The following is a 19,999-nucleotide window of genomic DNA, read 5'->3' as shown; positions in this document are numbered from 1 at the left end:
ATAAATTTATGGAAATTACAACTCTACAATACCATTGATAAAACTTAAAACGGACCCATTAAACAAGCTTTTAATTCTTTCAAAACAGTACAAACAAATAAAGTTTTAACAATTTACAAATTAATACAATCTTATAAAATCTAAAACAAACCATAACAAGTATAAAATTATACATTCATATACTACAAGTTTGTTTGAGAAATAACAGTAAAACATATACATCTACTAACAAAATACATATAATAAAAAAAATCAATAAAATTGACATTTAAATGTTAAAATTTAAAAAGATAGAATTACTTATAAAAATTGATAAAATCCGTTGGTAAATCAGAACACGGATGTTGTGACCAAAAAACTTCAAAAAATATAACTTGTTGTGCTGAGAAGAGGGAGATTTTTTTTTTTTAGGGGGGGTTGGTTGTTTGCAGATAGGGAGAGTTGTGATGGGGAAGAAAAAAGTGAAATAAAGAAGGAGAGGGTCGGCAAAGTGGGCATTTATTAACTTTTTCTTAAGGTTTCACCGACGAACATATTCTATCGGTGAGTCTGTCGGCTATTCTGACCACAAAAGTGACACTTCATCGAATGGATCTAGCGTTTTGAATCCCTCTGTAATTTTGTCGGCAATTTAAACGGTGAACTGGTCACCTCATCGTATGGAGCTGCCATTTTGAATCCCTCGGTGATTCCGTAAAAAAAAATGACCCGCAAAAACCGCCACATCAGCTAATCGCCTTTTTTTTCATTCTAAACATTTTGTCCGTAATTCAGTCAGTAACTACGGACCAAATATTTCCGTCGGCATATACCGATGAAATGACGGGCGAAAAAAATTTCATCGGTAATTTCAACCTCAAATTACCGACAGAACTATTTCATCAGTAAATACGTTGGTATTAAATGAACGTATAGGGATTGATATCCATGATTATAATATTTTTATTTTAAAATACATACCTTCAATAGTTAACTCATTACATAATAATAATAATAAAAAAAATAATACTACAATGTTAGTAATAATGTATGATTTATAGTGTGTGGTTTTTGATACTCAAATAATTTAGGATCGTGATTTATTGAGTAACTTATTAGATTTGTAACATGTGTTAATTTAATATTAAGTTTGTGTGAAAAAATTATGTGACTTGTATTTTTGAAAAATAAAATCATGCATAATCTACTTCTTTGTTTGTATATTCTATTTTTTAAGTCCATTTTAAATTTGTTATTTTTAAGGTTTGAACAAAATTGAAGAATAATTCAATAAGATAATTTAAGTCTTTATACTAAATAATGACATTAGAATAGCTTAGAGTGTGCCTAAATAACTTAGTGGTCTTACATAAGAATAGTAATGGGTATTTACGGATCATGTTTTTTCTAATCATATATTATCCATTATTTATCGAGTAAAAGATTTAGATATTCATACCTTTATTCATTAGGTTTTGGCTATTATATAGATATGCATTGTATATTTTTATTTATTATTCAACAAAAAATAATATACATATTTAGATTTTATTTATTATCTATCAAATAAGATACTTATATATATATATATATATATATATATATATATATATATATATATAAAAACTTATTCATTTAAATTAGGTTAAAATCCAACGATTTAGGGTTAATCTTCATCTCTTATACTACCATTACCAGATTATATGATTGTGGGATGTGGGACGTCAGAAATGGACTCTGACATTTACCTTCAAACAGTGGCACCGTCCCATTACAACTTTAATTAAGATGTTACTGTAAGGGGCTGTGGGGCACCTGTTTGTTTAGTCCTTTATGACCTTGCGTACCTAGAAGCTTCAAGAATGGCCGACGAGTATACATTGTTTGCTGCAATGCAGGCAGTCATCTAGCATCACAGTTCATTCCGAGTTATACACCATATCCACCTTTAGGTTTACCAACCAAAACCAGGATACTATCTTCATAAACTGATAATATAAAGTTTGGATGGATCGATAAGAATAAGTTGGACAAAATTTAAATGGGAAAGAGGATTTGATTCTTCAATTCACTTTAGCGCCCCCAATACTTGTTTTCGGGTAGGATAAGTGATCCTGAGAAAAGCAAACCTTCCCTCCCTTTCTTCCTTCTCTTCAATATAGGATGAAAACGTCGACATCAACAACGTAAATGGAAAATGAAGAATCATTTTCATCGAGTCTAGACCTTTCTCCTTGGGTTGGACCACCATTTTCTCAGCCTATAAAGGGAAACCATACACCAAAAGTATTTCTTTAGCCAAGGGTGCATGATCCTATATATAAAGCTTCTCATAGCTGCAAAAATTTGAAAATAGAGATGGTAAGATTTCGTATAACTCTACTCTCTCTTGCTTTTCGTCTTAGCTTCCCTGCTCAGTTCACCAGGGTTATTAATTCCTTTTACCCATTGTTGTAGGATGAAGCACACATGTTGAATACTTGTGAAGGTTACGTAGACTGGAGGAACAGACCTGCCGTGAGAGGTCGGCATGGTGGAATACTTGCTGCCTCCTTTGTCTTGGGTAGTCACTCACTTACCTCATGCTTCTTTTTGTTACTGTAACTATTTGAGAACCTTAAGTGAACTAATAAAAACACGACTTACAGTCTGCCCTTATAGATGAATAACCAGTAAATATACATACATACATACATGTAGATATATACATACATACATACATACATATAGATATATAATTTCATGTATTGAAAATCACAGTTGTGGAGGTTCTGGAGAATCTAGCATTCCTGGCCAATGCAAGCAACCTTGTTCTTTACCTCTCCAAGTTCATGCATTTTTCCCCATCCAGCTCGGCCAACGTTGTTACCAATTTCATGGGCACAGCCTTTCTCCTTGCTCTACTTGGTGGCTTTCTAGCAGATGCTTTTTTACCCACCTATTACATCTATTTGATCAGTGCTTCAATAGAATCCCTGGTAAGATTCTTAAAAAAGTTTTAGCTGTTTATATTTGTATTGAATTTCCTTGCATAGTTTCATTTTTCAATAGAAACTAGCTAGTTTCTGCCATCCATTATGCAACATAAATGTTATCAATGGAAACTATATTGACAATCAACATTTTGGCTACCAATGAGTGGCGTCGCAAGTAGGGAACTGGTTGAGAGAGCATCTATCAATTTGCCTGTCATTTCCCTTTCAAGAGTACCATTTAGTGGAGGGTCAGGCACAAGAATATCTCCTGAGTTTTTCAAGGATAGGCCATAAAACGACCTGACCATGCCCAAACATGTGCCACTGCCAATCGTATTGCTTCAATGTTGTTAACCGGAACAAATCTATGCCCTACCGGATAATTAATGTCCTGACCCACCGTTGAAAAAATGTCCATGTTTCTTAGAAGAACTTGATAGTGCCGACTGTAAGGACACAAGAAAACTAGAATCGTCCAATCAAGCACCTACAACTGCAAGGCAAAATGGCAACTTGTACTCTAGTAAAGTTTGATTGATTTCTAGAACAGAAACGAACACTTCGGAAATGACAATAAGATAAGTGACAGTTTGACGCACGTATGTAATATTTTGTGTGATGATCTGATTGTTAGAAAAGGAAAGACGTAATCAATGATCCTAGCACTCTCTTCTTCAATATAGTAAATTGTAAGACCTAGTGAAAATAAGCCCTCAATCTCCTCGACTCCAGCCTACAAGTTGTTCAAATTCAGTTTCACAGCAGCAAACATAGCCAGACTGCAGACAATCTTTACATAGCCTTGCTAGTTTCTGTTATCAATCCTCACTCGTGAGTGCGTTTAAAGATTTCCACAACAATTCAAGATCTTTAACTAACTATGATCTGCGGAACAGGGTCTGTTAGTGCTTACAATTCAAGCTTGTGTAACCTCGTTGAAACCACCACCATGCTTGTCAGCGAGCACCAGTATCTCGTGCGAGCAAGTTGATGGCAGGAAAGCATTGATGTTGTTCGCCGGCCTCTACCTGGTGGCACTCGGTGTTGGAGGGATAAAGGGTTCACTTCCCCCTCATGGCGCTGAGCAGTTTGATGAGAATACTCTTCAAGGAAGAAAGCAGAGATCTGCATTCTTTAACTACTATGTATTCTGCCTTTCCTGTGGAGCTTTGATTGCAGTGACTATAGTTGTATGGGTTGAGGACAACAAAGGATGGCAATGGGGATTTGGGGTTTCCACTGCAACAATACTTCTCTCCATCCCGATCTTCCTCATCGGCTCCCCAGTTTATAGGACCAAAGTTCCTATAGGAAGTCCCGTCACAACTATATTCAAGGTAAAAATCCAGATAGAACACAGTATAATAAAACCCTTGCACGCTGCAAAATAAGAACTGGGCAATCTTAACCTTTTTCCCCTTTCTCCCCGTAGGTTCTCGCTGCAGCGGTTTACAAAAGCTACAAATCCAGGGATTCTAGCAATTCTGCCATTGGAATGGACACAAGCAGGACATCCTATACCACAGAAACCAGCGAGGGAGAAGATAGAAATACGAAACGAAAGGAACCAAGTCAAACTCCAACAGAAAGCCTCGAGTTTGTTAACAGAGCAGTCAAGAACAAGACAGTCAATCCAATGCTAGAATGTACAGCTGAGCAGGTGGAAGAAGTGAAGATAGTGCTAAGAATCTTCCCCATCTTCATGTCTACCATAATGCTAAACTGTTGCCTGGCTCAGCTTTCCACATTTTCTGTCCAGCAAGCATCGACCATGAATACCGATCTTGGCTCCTTAAAAGTCCCACCAGCATCTCTTCCTGTTTTCCCTGTTGTATTCATCATGATCCTGGCACCAATCTATAACCACATCATCATTCCATTTGCGAGGAAAGTGACAAAATCCGAAACGGGGATAACTCATTTGCAAAGAATAGGGACGGGGCTAGTCCTATCCGTCGTGGCAATGGCGGTGGCAGCCCTGGTGGAAATGAAGCGAAAGAGAGTAGCAGCCAATTCTGGATTAGTAAATTCAACAAAACCTCTACCCATCACATTCCTCTGGATCGCATTGCAGTACTTGTTCCTGGGATCAGCTGATCTTTTCACGTTAGCGGGCATGATGGAGTTCTTCTTCACGGAGGCCCCAAAAAGCATGAGATCTTTGGCCACATCTCTATCATGGGCCTCACTAGCCATGGGATACTACCTCAGTTCGGTGCTTGTATCTCTGATCAACACAATCACAAGTAAGTACCGAGACACGCCATGGCTCTTTGGTAGCAACTTGAACAAGTATCACCTGGAGAGGTTTTACTGGTTGATGTGCATACTGAGTGGATTAAACTTGTCTCATTATCTCTTCTGGGCAAGCCGCTACAAGTACAAGTCCATGAGAAAATCCCTTTCTCAGCCTAACAATTAGTGATGCAATTAATTAGTTAATATAATGAATTAGACTTTCCATTCTTGTCTGTTATTTTAGGGAGACGAGAGAGAGAGAGAGTCATGGTGTTTAAGATCCTGAAATTCTATTACTATGTATTAATTAATCAGTAATTTATCTCCTTTTGCAAACCACATTTGTCTCCCTATCCTACCTATACAACTGTTTGAAAATCCTCAATCGAAAATTAAAATGCAAACCCAATATTAAATAGATGACGACGACGCGACCTTTTTTTTTTTTTTTTTTTTTAATTACACGTAGTAAAGAGCTTTCTCAGGAACGAAAACAAAACAAATTGTCGTAATAATAAAATTCAAGTTATGATTTTTATTTTTTCCAACTATTTACATTGATGGATTGGTCTTATTTTTCACAAACATATATTTAAGATTTGAATTGTATTTATAGGGGAAAAAAATATATAACTTTCAAAACTTTGAAGATTTGTCAGAATTATCTTAATTTTCAGTTAACAATCATTGTGGTGATTTAATAAAGTGAAACCTCTTATGTACCTATTAAGTATTGTTATGTTTCTAATGTATAATTGAACTGGTCAGATCCTAGGTTTACTTTCTAGAAGTTACTAGTTCAAATCCCAAAAATTTTAAGGCTACTAAAAGCTTACATAGTCGTTAACTTCAAGGCCCATGGAATTAGTCGAGGTATGCGCAAATTAGCCCAAACATCCATGTTAATAAATAAAAAAAGTATTGTTGTGCTTCTAAAATATAACTGCTTTTTTACTCATTTTTAGGGTTGGTTTGTTTTTGTGTTTTAAAAGCGTTTTTGAAAAAAATTGAATTTTTTTTATTTGCTTTAAATTAATAGTGTTTTGGTGTTTTTAGATCATTTTGATGTGCTAATATCAAAAATGATTTTTAAAAAATTTTAAAAAAAATTATAATTTTGATGCATTTCCAAGTGAAAAGCATTTTGAAAAACAATTGCTATAATATTCTCAAATACACTCTTAAACAACTAAAAATAATGTCATGTTTTACTTTGAAATCAAAAGCACAAGATTTTTTTTTATGAAAGAAATGTATTTTGCTTTTAAAACTTAATTAAGCACCCCCATGCTTTTAATTAAAATAAAAGAAGTTTATTGTGAAGTTTACTATTTTATTAAATAAAATACATTTTAAAAAAAAAACATAACACTTTTGATTGCCAAATATTGCTTTTTTAATGCTATTTTCATCTTACAACACAATATTAAATAGCAATCAAAGCAAACCACAACATAACAATATTAAACAAATTCTAATCAAGGTTAGTGATACCAAATTTAATTTGGCAAAGAACCGGTTTTAGAATCGGGAATATAGAGCTTAGGGTTTTTTATTTGTATAATCTATCTTTTCTATTTTTTTTTCAATTTAAAAAATGTCATTTATTTACCTAATTGTTCTTGTTAAAGAATAATATAAATTATATTTTGGGATCTTATCTAATAGTTTAAGCCATTGGGTTGAGATCGTTTTTTAACATGGTATGAGAGCCTTGATGACAAAGTGATTATGTGTTTAAATCTCATCATCCTCATTTATTTGATAAAAATTAAACATAAGGTGGTGTGAACCTGTTAAAGTTTCAAGCTCAAAAGACTTTCACTTGAGAATGTGTGTTAAAGAATAATATAAATCATATCTTGAGATTTCACCTAACAGCTTAAACTATTAGGTTTAAATGGTTTTTTGACAGTCCTAACAATCAATAACAAAAATTGTTAATTAATTTATTTGCATTTTCAGATATTTCATATGAATAATTTGAAGATTAACAAAAGGTTACACTTCATTATCGAAAGCCACACTCATCTCTCACTTCATTTTGTTTACCCCATATCAATTAGTTCTTAGTTAGTGATGCACTAGACAATATGAATAGAGAATGTCTTGGTCTATTTTATAAAAACATACACAAGAAGAATAAAATTGTCATTTGGCTTAGGATATTGAGAAATAAAAAAACTTATCTACTTGATGACCATGTAAATATTAATACACGAAAGAAATGAATCCCAATATGGCTAAACAATGAACAAGAGTTCTTAGATTTGAAGCAAGGAGATATGACCAACCTGGAGTATGAGAGGAGGTTTCAAGACCCATCTGTTTTTGCATCTACATACCGTTAGGTTAAGCAACACTAGATAGAAAGACTGTAAAATGGACTCAAATCAAATTTGAAAAGAATACTAGTAGTCATGTAGTTTCAAATAGTGTGAGAGTTAGTATGATTTGCTCAGGCTATGGAGAGAGTCGCTAGGATTAATAGAAGGAAGGAGTTAAACGAGGACAAGTGACATGAGCAAATATGAGGGACTTTATATTCTCCACTAATAGGCCACCCCTCTTGAAGAAGGGAAAAATGAGCAATCATCTAGATAGTTCTAAAAGAGGAGAGGGAGTTTCACCCTACGAGAGAGTTCAAAAGGATTCATATAGATTAGTGGAGGAGGATCCTTAAGTGGATAGGCTTGTCAAGGGGCAACTACTACAGAAGGGTCTATTGAGTAAAAAGGGCCCATATATTCACTATTTGTTATGTGCAATTAGAGACACCCTAGGAACTGTTCATCTATATCAGGGAAGTGTTATATCTGTATTGAGAGGGACACAGGTGGGGAGACTACCAGTATTTGGGTAAAGGTTGCTATTATTATGGAGAGACAAGCCAGATTAATAAATAATATCCCTGTGATCTGTAGCAGCTACTTAGGGTCAGAGTACTACTATACAAAGTCGATAGCAATTAGTCATTGTTGATAGACCTATAAAGCATGCCCAATTTATAGTAAGTGCTAATAGAAGTCGACCTAAAATTCAAGAGGAGAAGACCTAGGATCGAGTGTACCACATGACACATCAAACTGTAAATCACTTGCATCTATTGCCTAATAGAATGGATATGAGAGTAATTGTTAGTACATCAATAAAAGAAAACATAGATGTTGATGACATCTATAAAAAGGTTATAGATTTTATATAGGAAGATTATAATTAAGGATAAACTTGATGTCTTTAAGTTTATATGACTTTGATGTAATATTGGGTATGAATTGGTTGAATATACATTGAACACAAATGGATTGTTTCACCAAAAATTTTGTTGTTTACTTGTATTTTTTTTTTTTGGCATATTTTCTAATTTAATATAGTAGATATTGAATCTTGTCTTATCAAGTGTGTCCATTTGTTGATCAAATAAAATATTTTTGGATCATTTATGTTACTTGCTCTTTGTTTATACCTTCAAACAAAATGAAATTACAACTATAAACTAACTCTTGAGCAAAAGCAAGTAGTAGCCTTGTAAAATCAAGTGAAATATAGGGAATTAAGATATTGAATCCTAAGCAAGGTATATCCATTTCAAGAAAAACCACACCCTAAAAAGTAGGTGAATTAAAGATATATATATATATAGAGAGAGAGAGAGGGGGGGGGGATGAATTGCAATGTAATTTAAAGGATAGTGGAATTAAAATAAAGCTTAAAGAAATCAAAGTAGTAAGAAGAAGAAAAGGAAATAAAATTGTAAATACAGAAAGGAAGCTAACTTAAATTGAATTGATGGTAAAAAAAATTACATAAGTGAGCCTAACTATCATTTCCAACTATTGGATGACCTATTTATATCAGTATAGAGTTTTAATTATATCTAAACATGTAATTCTAATCCTACACGTGTAACATATATTAGATAAGGAAGCATATTAAATTCTAATATAAACTAAACTTCTCATTTACTAATAATCACATGAATCCTAACTAAGCTAAATCATTTGGTTAGCTTAACCCATTAAAAATTCTTATTTTGAATATGATTGAACCTTTTAATCGTTCAATCAAATTCAAACTTCTATGATCGATTTTCTTATATCAATTATGACTCCTAATAATTTTGTTGATTAATTTCTAGTTTCATTAGTAGATTATGGCTGCTTGGTTGATTATTGTTCATGATTGATTTTATCATTTCTTTCTTTATTTAACCATGAGTAATTATTGTTTTTATTTGGTTGACATGTGGATGATTATTTTTTATGTGAAAAAATTATATTTTTAATGTTATCATATTAAAAGTTAATGAAAACTGAATAAAATTTTTATTTATATCGTGCATTTATTCATGTCTTGCATAAATTTTATTTGAGTAAAGGACTCTTTAGATGGAAAAAAGAAAGTTCTTCTTGAATATTGTGATACAATTGTAACTTTATATGATAAGAATTTTAATTTTATAATATTAAAAAATAAATATTGCATTAGAGATTCAATGTTTTATTTGTATTTTTTTTTGGAGTTGTTGCAAGATTTTCCAATCATTGATATTAGTAAATATAAATAATTAAAATAAAAAATATTTTAGGTTAGGTTAGGATTAGCATATTTTTAATTTTCTGTTTGATTATATTTATTTTTATCATATAGCCAAACTAATTCTATTTGTTTATAAAAATGACATGAAAAAGAAAAGATGATTCTCTCTCTCACAAAATAAAAGACATGAAACTTTATTATATAAGTATCATATGAAGAATATTATTTAAATATTTAAGTATAATTGTAAAAAAAATTGTATAAAAACTTCAAAGATTATTTTTAAGAAGTTCTTGTTATATATATATATAAGAATAGAAACTAATGGTTTGTAATTTAAATGGTGATCATCATCACAGCCAAACCATTTCTAAAGAATGGTTAATTCCTTACAACCTGCAATTTGTTCTTAGTACATGTACCATTACTCCATATTAATCCACATCCAATCACCTTTAATAAGCATAAATATACATTTAGGAAAAACATAGATATAATAATAATAATAAAATAAAATAAAATAAAAAAAACCTCAATCAGCTTCTTGTAAACTATCAAGAACAACAGACCCAACCAGCAAGCCGGCAGCACCAACCCCAAGTGCCCCTGCCAACACAGCTTGTACGGCCACCAGCCCCGCCGAGTCATCAGGTATAACGACAATCGCCACCACTGCTGCCACCATTATGGGCAGCGCAGCCGAGGCCAACGTAGACGGCGAAAAGCTCGCCGTTTTCTCCAGCAGACTCAACAAGCCCAGCTCTTCAGCTTTGGAAAACACACCCAATTTCTCTATTGACGATAAAGTGAACCCCAACTCCTCGGCTTTAGATAAAAGTCCTGCTTTTTCTACGTTGCTAAGGACTTTACGTTTCTCGAGCTTTTTGAAGACGTCAAATTCGACTTCTTCACTGCCTTCGTAAAATATCCCTGCACCGTACCATTGTTTCTTCCAGCTCTCATCAAACTTGTTTACCTGCATGTATATATAGGCATTGCTTAAGTTGGACAGAGAGAGAGAGAGAGGAAATTTGGATGTCTTTCTTAGCAATGAACCATGGCGAAGCTGTCGTAAAGGGTTTCTCGTCAAAGAACTGAATTACTTAATTACCTTCTTTTTGGGAGCCATGGCAACGATTGTAAGGGCCTGCTGTTTGGCGGGTGACTGGAGGGCAAAGCGGGACTTGGAGGTGTTGAAATGGGGGCGATTTAGTCCTCGAAGATAAGCAGCAGGAGATAATGGTGGTGCCGTCACCGCCATGGATGTTCTCTGATTATACAATTGAGAGGGTTTTTTTTCGATTCGTAACGAATGAGAGTGGTTTCTCTGTTGATGATGATGCAGTTGCCACGTAGGATGGTCTTTTGTGTAATCTTTATTCTCCACCAATCAAATCAGTTATAGCTTTATCCTCGACATTGCATTTGTTTTTTTATCTTTTAGATATAACTTCCTTGACCGTTCTTCGCCCATGGTGGATACATTCTATTTCGGTAAAAAAAAAAAAATATGTAGGTATTTTCAATGCAAACTATCTAAATCAATAAATACAAAAAAAAAATGTTAATGTAGTCCACTATTTTTTAAAAATATAAAAGATTGAATGTATAGGTATTGCTAACATAATTTTTAATATTCAAAAAGAATATAATTGTTAATTGAAAAGTTAATATTTATATATAATAAAATAAAACGAGAATCATATGTGTTAATAATTAGGAAAAAAAAAAAGAATTGTTAACGCAACCTAACATATAAGATCTTAAGTTAACTTTTAACGTAATAGAAAAATAAAAAAATACTATGAGTGCATTGATAACAAATAATTTTTGTTTTTATAAACACATCATAAAAATAAAGTTTATTTATATAAAACATAAATAAAAACCTATAGATGAATTAGAGTAATCTCTTTAAAGAATTAAATGCATAAAAATAATTTAAAAACAATTGCTATTTGAAAAAGGCTAAATAAAGACTATAACAAATTAGAATCAGGTTTTAATTTAAATATAAATTTAAAAAATTACTTCCAAATAAATACATACATACAAAAGTATCAATTAAGAAAAATAAATGAGAAAAATAAAGAAAGAGGTTAAGTTGGGACTAACAAGTCAGACCTGCATACTTACCTTATTTTGAAAAGGGCATACACGGGACTATATGGGTAAGCCCGTATGTTGGCCTTTTTTATTTGAAAATAGATCGGATAACATGTCGTCTATTCCAAATTGTTTTGACAAAAAACAAAGATAGGCAACGCATCGCATGTTTTCTACCTAGATTCTAGCCACAATGATAGCCAAAAAATTGGGGCTAACATTTTTTTTAACTTAGAAACCATTTCAAACTCATTTTTAGTCTAAAATACCTATAAAACATGTTATGTACCTTAATAAACTCATATATGGCCTCAAATAATCAAAAAATCGATCCATAAACTCTAAAGCAACTTGAAACCGAAAACTTTATTGAGTTCAGATTTACCATTTTAGACGATAGAAAGGCCAAAGAATACCTTAGTAAGACTCCTTTTATCAAATGAAACCATTTACACTAAGATTGTTTCTTTGTGGTGTAAGTTAATGTCAACCAATACTTTTTTTTTTTACTACTAGAATCTAGTGATTCTCTTTATCCTTTCAAATCAGGGGCTAAACAATAAGAACATTAAATCAGGGGCTAATTATGAAAAATCGGCTAACTTGTAAATTTCATAACCATGAACATAAAATTAGAATAATATCATAGAAAGAAATGCATGAAAAAAATTTAAAAATCAATTTATAATAAATCAAATAAGAACATGATAACTTCAGAAAAAGAAAAATGAAAAGAAAAGGTGATGATGGTGTTCGAAAGCAAATTAAATCAAATCATGAAACTCAATTATCAAACAATTTGATGTTGAAGGACATAAATGAAAAACAATATTTAATTTAAAAAAGCATTGGAAAGAAATATGAGTCAGCTCAGGTTAACTCGCAAATCTCATGACTATGAAAATTATAAAATCCTTGAACCGAGCTCAATCAAAAAACTTAATTCACAACCAATTTAATTTTGAAGGATAAGATCATGAAATATGAATTTAAAACATTTTCCAAAGAAAAAAAAACTAGTAAAAAAACAATTGGGATCAAATTAAATAGGAAAAGAAACTCATAGAGGATGAAATTGTAAAAAAATAAATAAATAGTATAACCAAATTGAAAGGAAATGAAAAAAAAGTATGAAAATCAATTTTTAATAAATCAAATGTTGAACAATTAAATTGAAATAATTCAATTTAAAAAAAAAAACTAAAAAAAAGTCAATATATTTTACCCTTTGAAAACCAGTGACTTTGATCATGAACCTGGGACTAACCTCATAGCAAAAAAAAAAAAAAAAAAATTGAGTTAACTTGTAAACCCTATGATTATGGGCATAAGATTGGGAACACCTAATCGAAAAGAAAGGAAAAAATAATAGGAAGATCAATTCAAATAAATTAAATGTAAAAGGATGAAATTAAAATAAATCAATTAAAAAAAAAGAGTCAACACACGTTAACCTTTGAAACTAGTGACTCTAGTCATAAACTTCAAATTAATCTCATAGAAGGAAAACTCTAAAAAAAAAAAAAAAAACAACTCTAAAAAAAGGTTAAAAAAAACTCAAGCAAACCCGAACAAACTTTCTAAACTAGTCTAATCTCTAAACCTCGCAACATATGAAATCCTTAAATCAGGTTCAATCAAGAAGTTTAATTCTCAATCAATTTAATTTTGAATGATGAAATCATGAAAAAAAAATTAATTTAAAAAACTTGCTAAAGAAAATAAAGATAGAAATAATAATAATAATAATAATAATAATAATAATAATAATAAAAATAAAAAAATCAAATTTGAAATGAAAAAAACTCATGGAGGATGAAATTATATAAAAAAAATGCCTAAAAATGATAACAAACAAAATAAATAGCAATGAAAAGAATACAAACCAAATTTAAAAGGAAAAAAAAAATGAAAAGGGTGTCTAATTTTATAGCATATTAAAATTAAAACATAACAATAAAAAAACATTTATAATTTCATGCTTTATTCAAAATTAAAAAATAACAATAAAAAAAATCATATATCATTTAGTTTTATTTTCAAGCTAACATTTTTTTTTTTTTTGGATTCGAGAAAACCTCACCCCCCGGAAAGCATACTTTATGGGCCCTTGTGAGTGAGTAAAACCTCGGTTGTCCTAGGCTCTTACAAGAGGTCACGCCCTGACTTGAACTCGAGACCTGCTGTGCAAATTTTAAGCCCTTTGCCATCACGTTACAACCCTTGGGGACTTTCAAGCTAACATTTTTTTTTTTTGATTCAAGGAAACCCCACCCCCTGGAAAGCGCACTTTGTGGGCCCAGGTGAGTGAATAAAACCTCAGCTGTCCCAAGCTCTTACAAGAGGTGCACGTCCTTACTCGAACTCGAGACCTGCTGTGCAGATCTCAAGCCCTTTACCATCATGCTACACCTCCTGGGGACCTTTCAAGCTAACATTGCTAACATGTTATTTTGATTTCTATAATAAAAATAAATTTTAAAGTAAAAAATAAAATAATCAAAATTATTAATTTAATTTATTTACATAAATATACTAGACGATATAATTTAATTCAACATATAATTTAATTCAAATAGATGATACAAAAAAAAGTGGTAGTGAAAAGTGATAATAAAATAATAATTTATATTCCTAAATGCTATAGAACATTGTTGATAAATCAGATTGGTAAATCTAAAGTCTTGATTACATGTTAGGTATACTAACTTAGATTAATAATTTTTTTAAAAGTCAACTTTAATTTTAATTTAATTATGAATTAAGTAATTAGTTAATCGAGTTAAAGCAATTACATTTTCCATTAACATTTTTGACATCCGAATCAGTCTAAGAAACAAGTTGACCGATCAGTGCTATAGAAATAGAATAACAAGAATAGACGTCGCTCGTCAACAGCTCTGTTTCGGCTTCCTTTCCCTTTGCTTAAAGCCAGGTAAATTTCTTATCTCTCTCCCTGCGATTTCAATTCATTATTGTTGTTGTTGTTGTTGTTGTATCTGAATTTCAATTCCTTTAAATTCTATACTTAATCCTAAGGTGACGTTATTGTTAAAAAAAATTCTGTGAACTTGTAATTTAGTATGGAAAGTCCTTTGTTTCACATCATTCTCTCTCTTAAATCTCCATTTCGTTTGCTTGTTAATTTCTAAGTCCCTTTCTCTAAAAAATACAACAGAGGTGATTGAGATTTGTGTTTTTCTCCCTTCTTGGTCATGCTTCAGATGTCTCAAAATGTTTCCGAAATTTTGAGATGGGTTTTGTTAAATTTTTAGACCCAAATTAGGATTCTTCGCAGTTTGTGCTTCTTTTGTTTTTTAACGTTTCCTATTTCCTGTGCGATTTTCAGTTTTTCTGAATCTGAAAAGGCATAATAACATAGACTGTAATCAAATCTGTATTAATTTTGCCTATCTTGTTTAAATCCCTTTTGGTTGGCTTATATGTTCTTTCGAGATGTCTTTGAGTGCAGAGAAGATGGGTAATCTGTGTTGTTGCGTGCAAGTTGATCAGTCCTCAGTAGCTATAAAGGAGACATTTGGAAAGTTTGAAGCAGTTCTTGATCCTGGATGTCATTGCCTTCCTTGGTTTCTTGGAAGCCAGCTCGCAGGCCATCTGTCTCTGAGGTTGCAGCAATTGGATGTTCGATGTGAGACCAAGACGAAGGTCTGTTTATTCACTATTCAAAACACTGTTAACCCTCTCTGTCCTTTTCTATCCTTTTCTTTCCTTTTTATTTTTATAAATATGCTTTTTCCTTAGAGTGGGCAGGACATATCTACAGCATGAGCCTAGTGAATCATGAGTATGCATATAAATCTATACTGGCTTCACTTTGTATCCTTTCTTGTCTAACTTTGCCTTCAATATACAGCTGTCCAGCTATCAACAATGGATGGTAATTTAGTTTTTATACATGTGGGTGCTTGCAACTTGGATGATTCATGGCACTCTAGTGGTAGCTGATATATACTGATCTTTGTTTTTACTTTTAGGACAACGTTTTTGTCAATGTTGTTGCATCAATTCAATATCGTGCCCTGGCAGACAAGGCAAGTGATGCTTTCTACAAACTAACCAACACAAGGACTCAAATCCAGGCTTATGTTTTTGATGGTAATAAGTGCAGTACAGTTGGATATTTGCTATTCTTGTTACCTTTGATTTCTGATTCATTTATTCTTCACATTGTAAGCTGAGCAGGTCTTCCCTGTATATTTGTTTTTTCTCTTTAGTAATAAGGGCCAGTGTCCCAAAACTTAATCTCGATGATGTGTTTGAGCAGAAGAATGAGATAGCCAAAGCTGTGGAAGATGAACTTGGAAAGGTAATCATCTAGATTAAGTATTTGGCCTTGTCATATTGTGAAAAGTGAATACATAGTTAGAGATCAAGCTTCCACAAATTTTGGCATTTTCCCCAATGGTCTAATGGCATCATCTAATAATTTCTTGCAGGCTATGTCTGCTTATGGATATGAGATTGTGCAAACGCTCATTGTTGATATAGAACCAGATGAGCATGTGAAGCGGGCAATGAATGAGATCAATGCAGGTAATGTATTGGTATCTCAACACTGAGTTGATTAGTGCAGAACCCCTTTTAATGACTTCCGTTACTGGGATAGGTGGACAGTTTAATTACAGGTGTTGAACAGTTATATTTGTAGACAGACAGTGTGCATTTCACCAGGTTGAGATTTGTTCAACTGGTTCTTGTAATTGCCCCCTTTCTAAATTGCCCCCTTCAATGTAGATTTTCCCATCATCATTTTTTTGTTTTGTATTTGGTATTAATCTTGCACTGCATTTCTTTGGTCCAGATGATATCCTACCCTTGTGAATTCAACATCTCCTGTAGTGAATAATGTCTATTAACTCCAGTCACTTTCATGATTCTTCTGATTGGATTTTTCTGTGATATCAACGTTGAGAGATTTCAGAATCTTTGCATGTGTCGCTCATCAGCTTTTCCTGATAAACCTGTCTCTTTCTCAGCTGCAAGACTGAGAGTGGCGGCTAATGAGAAGGCAGAGGCTGAGAAGATTCTACAAATCAAGAGAGCTGAGGGTGAGGCTGAATCAAAGTATCTCTCTGGACTGGGTATTGCTCGCCAGCGACAAGCAATTGTGGATGGCTTGAGAGATAGCGTGTTGGGCTTCTCTGAGAATGTGCCAGGGACCTCTGCAAAGGATGTCATGGACATGGTCCTGGTCACCCAGTACTTCGACACAATGAAGGAAATCGGTGCTGCCTCAAAATCCTCTACTGTGTTTATTCCTCATGGGCCTGGTGCTATTCGCGATGTTGCTACTCAGATTCGAGATGGACTTCTTCAGGCTTCGGGCCACAAGTAACTGTGCAGATTTTCAAAGCTTTTATAGGGTTTGTGTTTGAGAGGAGCTTATGCTTGCTATATATTTCTGTAAAGGTTTCGCATGTTGAATTCTGGGTTTTAGTGATTTTTTTTTTGTTTTCCATGTGAGACTTGCATGAATCTGATATTCTCTCAATTGTGGGAGTTTGTGAATGATAATTGAATGATGCTTTATAGTGTGCAAGTGGATGCAGTAGAAGGCAAGCATTAAATAGTACATACGAAAAAGTGCTGCTGTGGTTAAATTAGTAATATTTTTTTCCCCAACTATGATTGCTGGTATTCCTGATTTTCTACTTGCAGAGTTTAGCTCGCTGCATGTCTCTGTCACCTTGGTTTGTTAATGGCAGTTGATCCTTAAAAGTCTTAAATCAGTAAGTAAAACTAGCCAGGGAGCAGCAGGGCAAGGACAAAAAAAAGAGCGGCGACTCTCTCTTGATCTTATTGTGGCAAGTTCTCATCGTCCCCATTGCTTTCTCGACTAAAAATTCGCCCTAATTTTCAGCTCCTGTCTGAAGGTGAGAAGAATGTGCAGTTCTGATTGCCAGTTTGATTTTCCTCCTGATCTTGTTTGCATTTCCTAAACATGACTACTGATCTCTATAGTATGAGGATGAATCTGCTGACATTATGTTTCTAGAGATGACTTTCTGCAAATTTTGTTCGATCTTTTCCACAACATCCTAATTATCAGGTTTTCTCAAATCATGTATCTTTACAGATTTTCTTGATCAGGTCTTGCAGTCATGTACATGTGTTAAAAGATAGATTCTTTTGTCATAATAGCTCATTAGTAGCAGTTTTTTTTAAAAATATTTTTTACTTGTAAATATATTAAAATAATATTTTTTTTATTTTTTAAAATTTATTTTTTATCAGTACATTAAAATTATCTGGAAATATAAAAAATAAAATAAAATAAAATAATTATTTCAAAAATATTTTTAAAACACGAAACTCTTTAAATACATGAAAATTCTATAGCTGTTAACAAAGAAGCTGTAATAGTGTGCAGCCAGCAGAAGTATGCTTGGCATAATCTGTTGAGTGAAGATTACACCAACACTCAAGAGTGGCCAAAATACAGCTACGAAATCCCTATTTTTTTAACCAGAGCTATGAGGCCGATCTTCAGTGATGTGTACAGATACATATTTTAATAAATCAAAATCCAAAACAGCTTCTTAATTCGTTAAACACACCATGCTTAATATCTGGAAGAAAAAGAAAGAAAGAAAAACTTGAATTCCTGGAAAGGGTAAGATATTGAATTAAGCTGATGTGTATGTTTACCACCTTCAGCTACTTTAGAAACAACGTGGCAAAGTTCCTATTCTGTATTTTTGTTTTATTAGTTTTCTTGGCATTCAACTATTTTATAATATTTTATACAAGAATAGTATATATGAAGCTCCCAGCAACGATTGTGACCGGCAAGTTTGTACATGATTTGGATAATTCGGGGTCTAGAACAGCCTTTTGATGAAAATAGGTGGAGACTTGATGGTTGAAATTTTGGATTGATTCATGCCTTGATCAGGGAAGAAATTAAGTCAAAATTTATTGATTTTTTTAAAAAATTTATATTAAAATAATTTTTTTTATAAAATAAAAAATTAAATTAAGTTAACATAAGTCAAACTAGACTTGTAATTTGAGAATTACCACGAATTGATTCCGGATTGAATTTAAAAATTATATACTAAACTATTTGTTTTTCCTTTCATTTTATGCTTTTTCATGAAATTTTATATTTTATTAATTCTTCCTTTCCTTTCTACAAATTTTACTTTTTAGAAAGCATAAATAATTTTTATTTATGCATGGATTTCTAAAAAAAAACTTTCTATTATAATTGTTAGAACAAGTTTCAATTAAAAAAAAAAGAAGTTATAGCTTAATAATTCTTATAAGATTGTATGGAAAAATGACAATAAAATTTAATTTAGAAAAATTGTACAAAAATTAACAAAAAATTATTTTTTATTAAATATCCATGAAATTATTTTTTAATTACAAAAGTTAGTCATCAGATATTATTATATTTAAAATAAAGACTAATATTAGCATTTTATTTGAAAAACATGTTATTATTGAATGTTATTAAAAAATAATAATTTTATTTCAAGATAAGTAGTCTTAATTTCAATTTTTTAAAAAACATTTTTTTCTCTTCAACACCTAAAACTCAAGTTCAAGAATTGAATTATACTTTTCAGAAGTTTTTTTTTTTCTCGACGGTATCAAAACTCCGGCCATATCAGAACTCGTGGCCACTATCAACAAACTCCTCACCTCAGCCTGAATGGATGGAAAAAAAGATTAGTGATTATCATGGCTTGAAAAGACGTCAAAGAACTCTCTTGCTAGGAGCCAAAATGCAAACAGGTGAAATATTGTTCCTTAAACGTAAATATTATGGAGATTAGTAAATGAAATTTACTGAGATTGAAAACCCCTTAAAAGCAATCCAAAACTTAAAAATTGCCACTGCACAATGAATAAATACTATATTATGTTTAAGTGATGAGTGAATAAATAGTTCTTTATATCTCGGTGTATAGTTAATTTCTAATAAAGTCTATGATTTAAGTTAAGTTATTTCATTAAAATATCATGAAAAAATTACATTTAACCTCCTATGATTTGATTTATGATTTGATCGTTTTTCCATCACACTTTACATCCTTATTTAAAGAGAATTTTTAAATTATATGAAATTACTTTTAAATTATATGAAATTACTAAATCATCCTTATATATAATAGGGTGAGATGCTTGACAAG

General features: G+C 32.1%; 3 protein-coding genes across 3 annotated transcripts; 2 read left to right on the top strand and 1 right to left on the bottom strand.

Annotated features, from left to right (window-relative positions):
* Positions 1–2,201: 2,201 nt before the first annotated feature.
* Positions 2,202–5,528, top strand: LOC118028983 (protein NRT1/ PTR FAMILY 4.6). Its single transcript, XM_035032740.2, has 5 exons — positions 2,202–2,340; positions 2,437–2,542; positions 2,740–2,957; positions 3,851–4,291; positions 4,387–5,528. Exons 1-5 carry the CDS (start codon positions 2,338–2,340, stop codon positions 5,374–5,376), a joined length of 1,758 nt encoding a protein of 585 aa, XP_034888631.1. The 5' UTR covers positions 2,202–2,337; the 3' UTR covers positions 5,377–5,528.
* A 4,558-nt stretch (positions 5,529–10,086) lies between these two features.
* Positions 10,087–11,096, bottom strand: LOC118028984 (uncharacterized). Its single transcript, XM_035032741.2, has 2 exons — positions 10,843–11,096; positions 10,087–10,707 (listed from the first exon to the last, which is right to left on the bottom strand). Exons 1-2 carry the CDS (start codon positions 10,990–10,992, stop codon positions 10,264–10,266), a joined length of 594 nt encoding a protein of 197 aa, XP_034888632.1. The 5' UTR covers positions 10,993–11,096; the 3' UTR covers positions 10,087–10,263.
* Positions 11,097–14,615: 3,519 nt separating this feature from the next.
* Positions 14,616–17,392, top strand: LOC118028985 (hypersensitive-induced reaction 1 protein). The gene is made up of 6 exons (XM_035032742.2): positions 14,616–14,772; positions 15,310–15,503; positions 15,833–15,953; positions 16,073–16,164; positions 16,295–16,391; positions 16,835–17,392. The coding sequence occupies exons 2-6, from the start codon at positions 15,315–15,317 to the stop codon at positions 17,191–17,193; spliced, it is 858 nt and encodes a 285-aa protein (XP_034888633.1). The 5' UTR covers positions 14,616–14,772; positions 15,310–15,314; the 3' UTR covers positions 17,194–17,392.
* Positions 17,393–19,999: the final 2,607 nt, after the last annotated feature.

The sequence above is a fragment of the Populus alba genome, chromosome 12, assembly GCF_005239225.2.
Source record: "Populus alba chromosome 12, ASM523922v2, whole genome shotgun sequence".
In the NCBI taxonomy this organism is placed as follows: domain Eukaryota; kingdom Viridiplantae; phylum Streptophyta; class Magnoliopsida; order Malpighiales; family Salicaceae; genus Populus; species Populus alba.
The sequence above is the reverse complement of the archived record's forward strand: the minus strand, read 5'-3'. Positions and strand labels throughout refer to the sequence as shown.

Bases quoted from the DNA above. Each gene is read 5' to 3' on its own strand.
- LOC118028983 (XM_035032740.2), top strand. The intron at 2,958-3,850 runs GTAAGATTCTTA...TCTGCGGAACAG, and splicing joins GTGCTTCAATAGAATCCCTG to GGTCTGTTAGTGCTTACAAT. The intron at 4,292-4,386 runs GTAAAAATCCAG...TTCTCCCCGTAG, and splicing joins CCGTCACAACTATATTCAAG to GTTCTCGCTGCAGCGGTTTA.
- LOC118028984 (XM_035032741.2), bottom strand. From the start codon at position 10,992: ATGGCGGTGACGGCACCACCATTATCTCCTGCTGCTTATCTTCGAGGA. The intron at 10,708-10,842 runs GTAATTAAGTAA...ATATACATGCAG, and splicing joins CCATGGCTCCCAAAAAGAAG to GTAAACAAGTTTGATGAGAG.
- LOC118028985 (XM_035032742.2), top strand. From the start codon at position 15,315: ATGGGTAATCTGTGTTGTTGCGTGCAAGTTGATCAGTCCTCAGTAGCT. The intron at 15,504-15,832 runs GTCTGTTTATTC...TTTTACTTTTAG, and splicing joins GATGTGAGACCAAGACGAAG to GACAACGTTTTTGTCAATGT. The intron at 16,392-16,834 runs GTAATGTATTGG...TCTCTTTCTCAG, and splicing joins AATGAATGAGATCAATGCAG to CTGCAAGACTGAGAGTGGCG.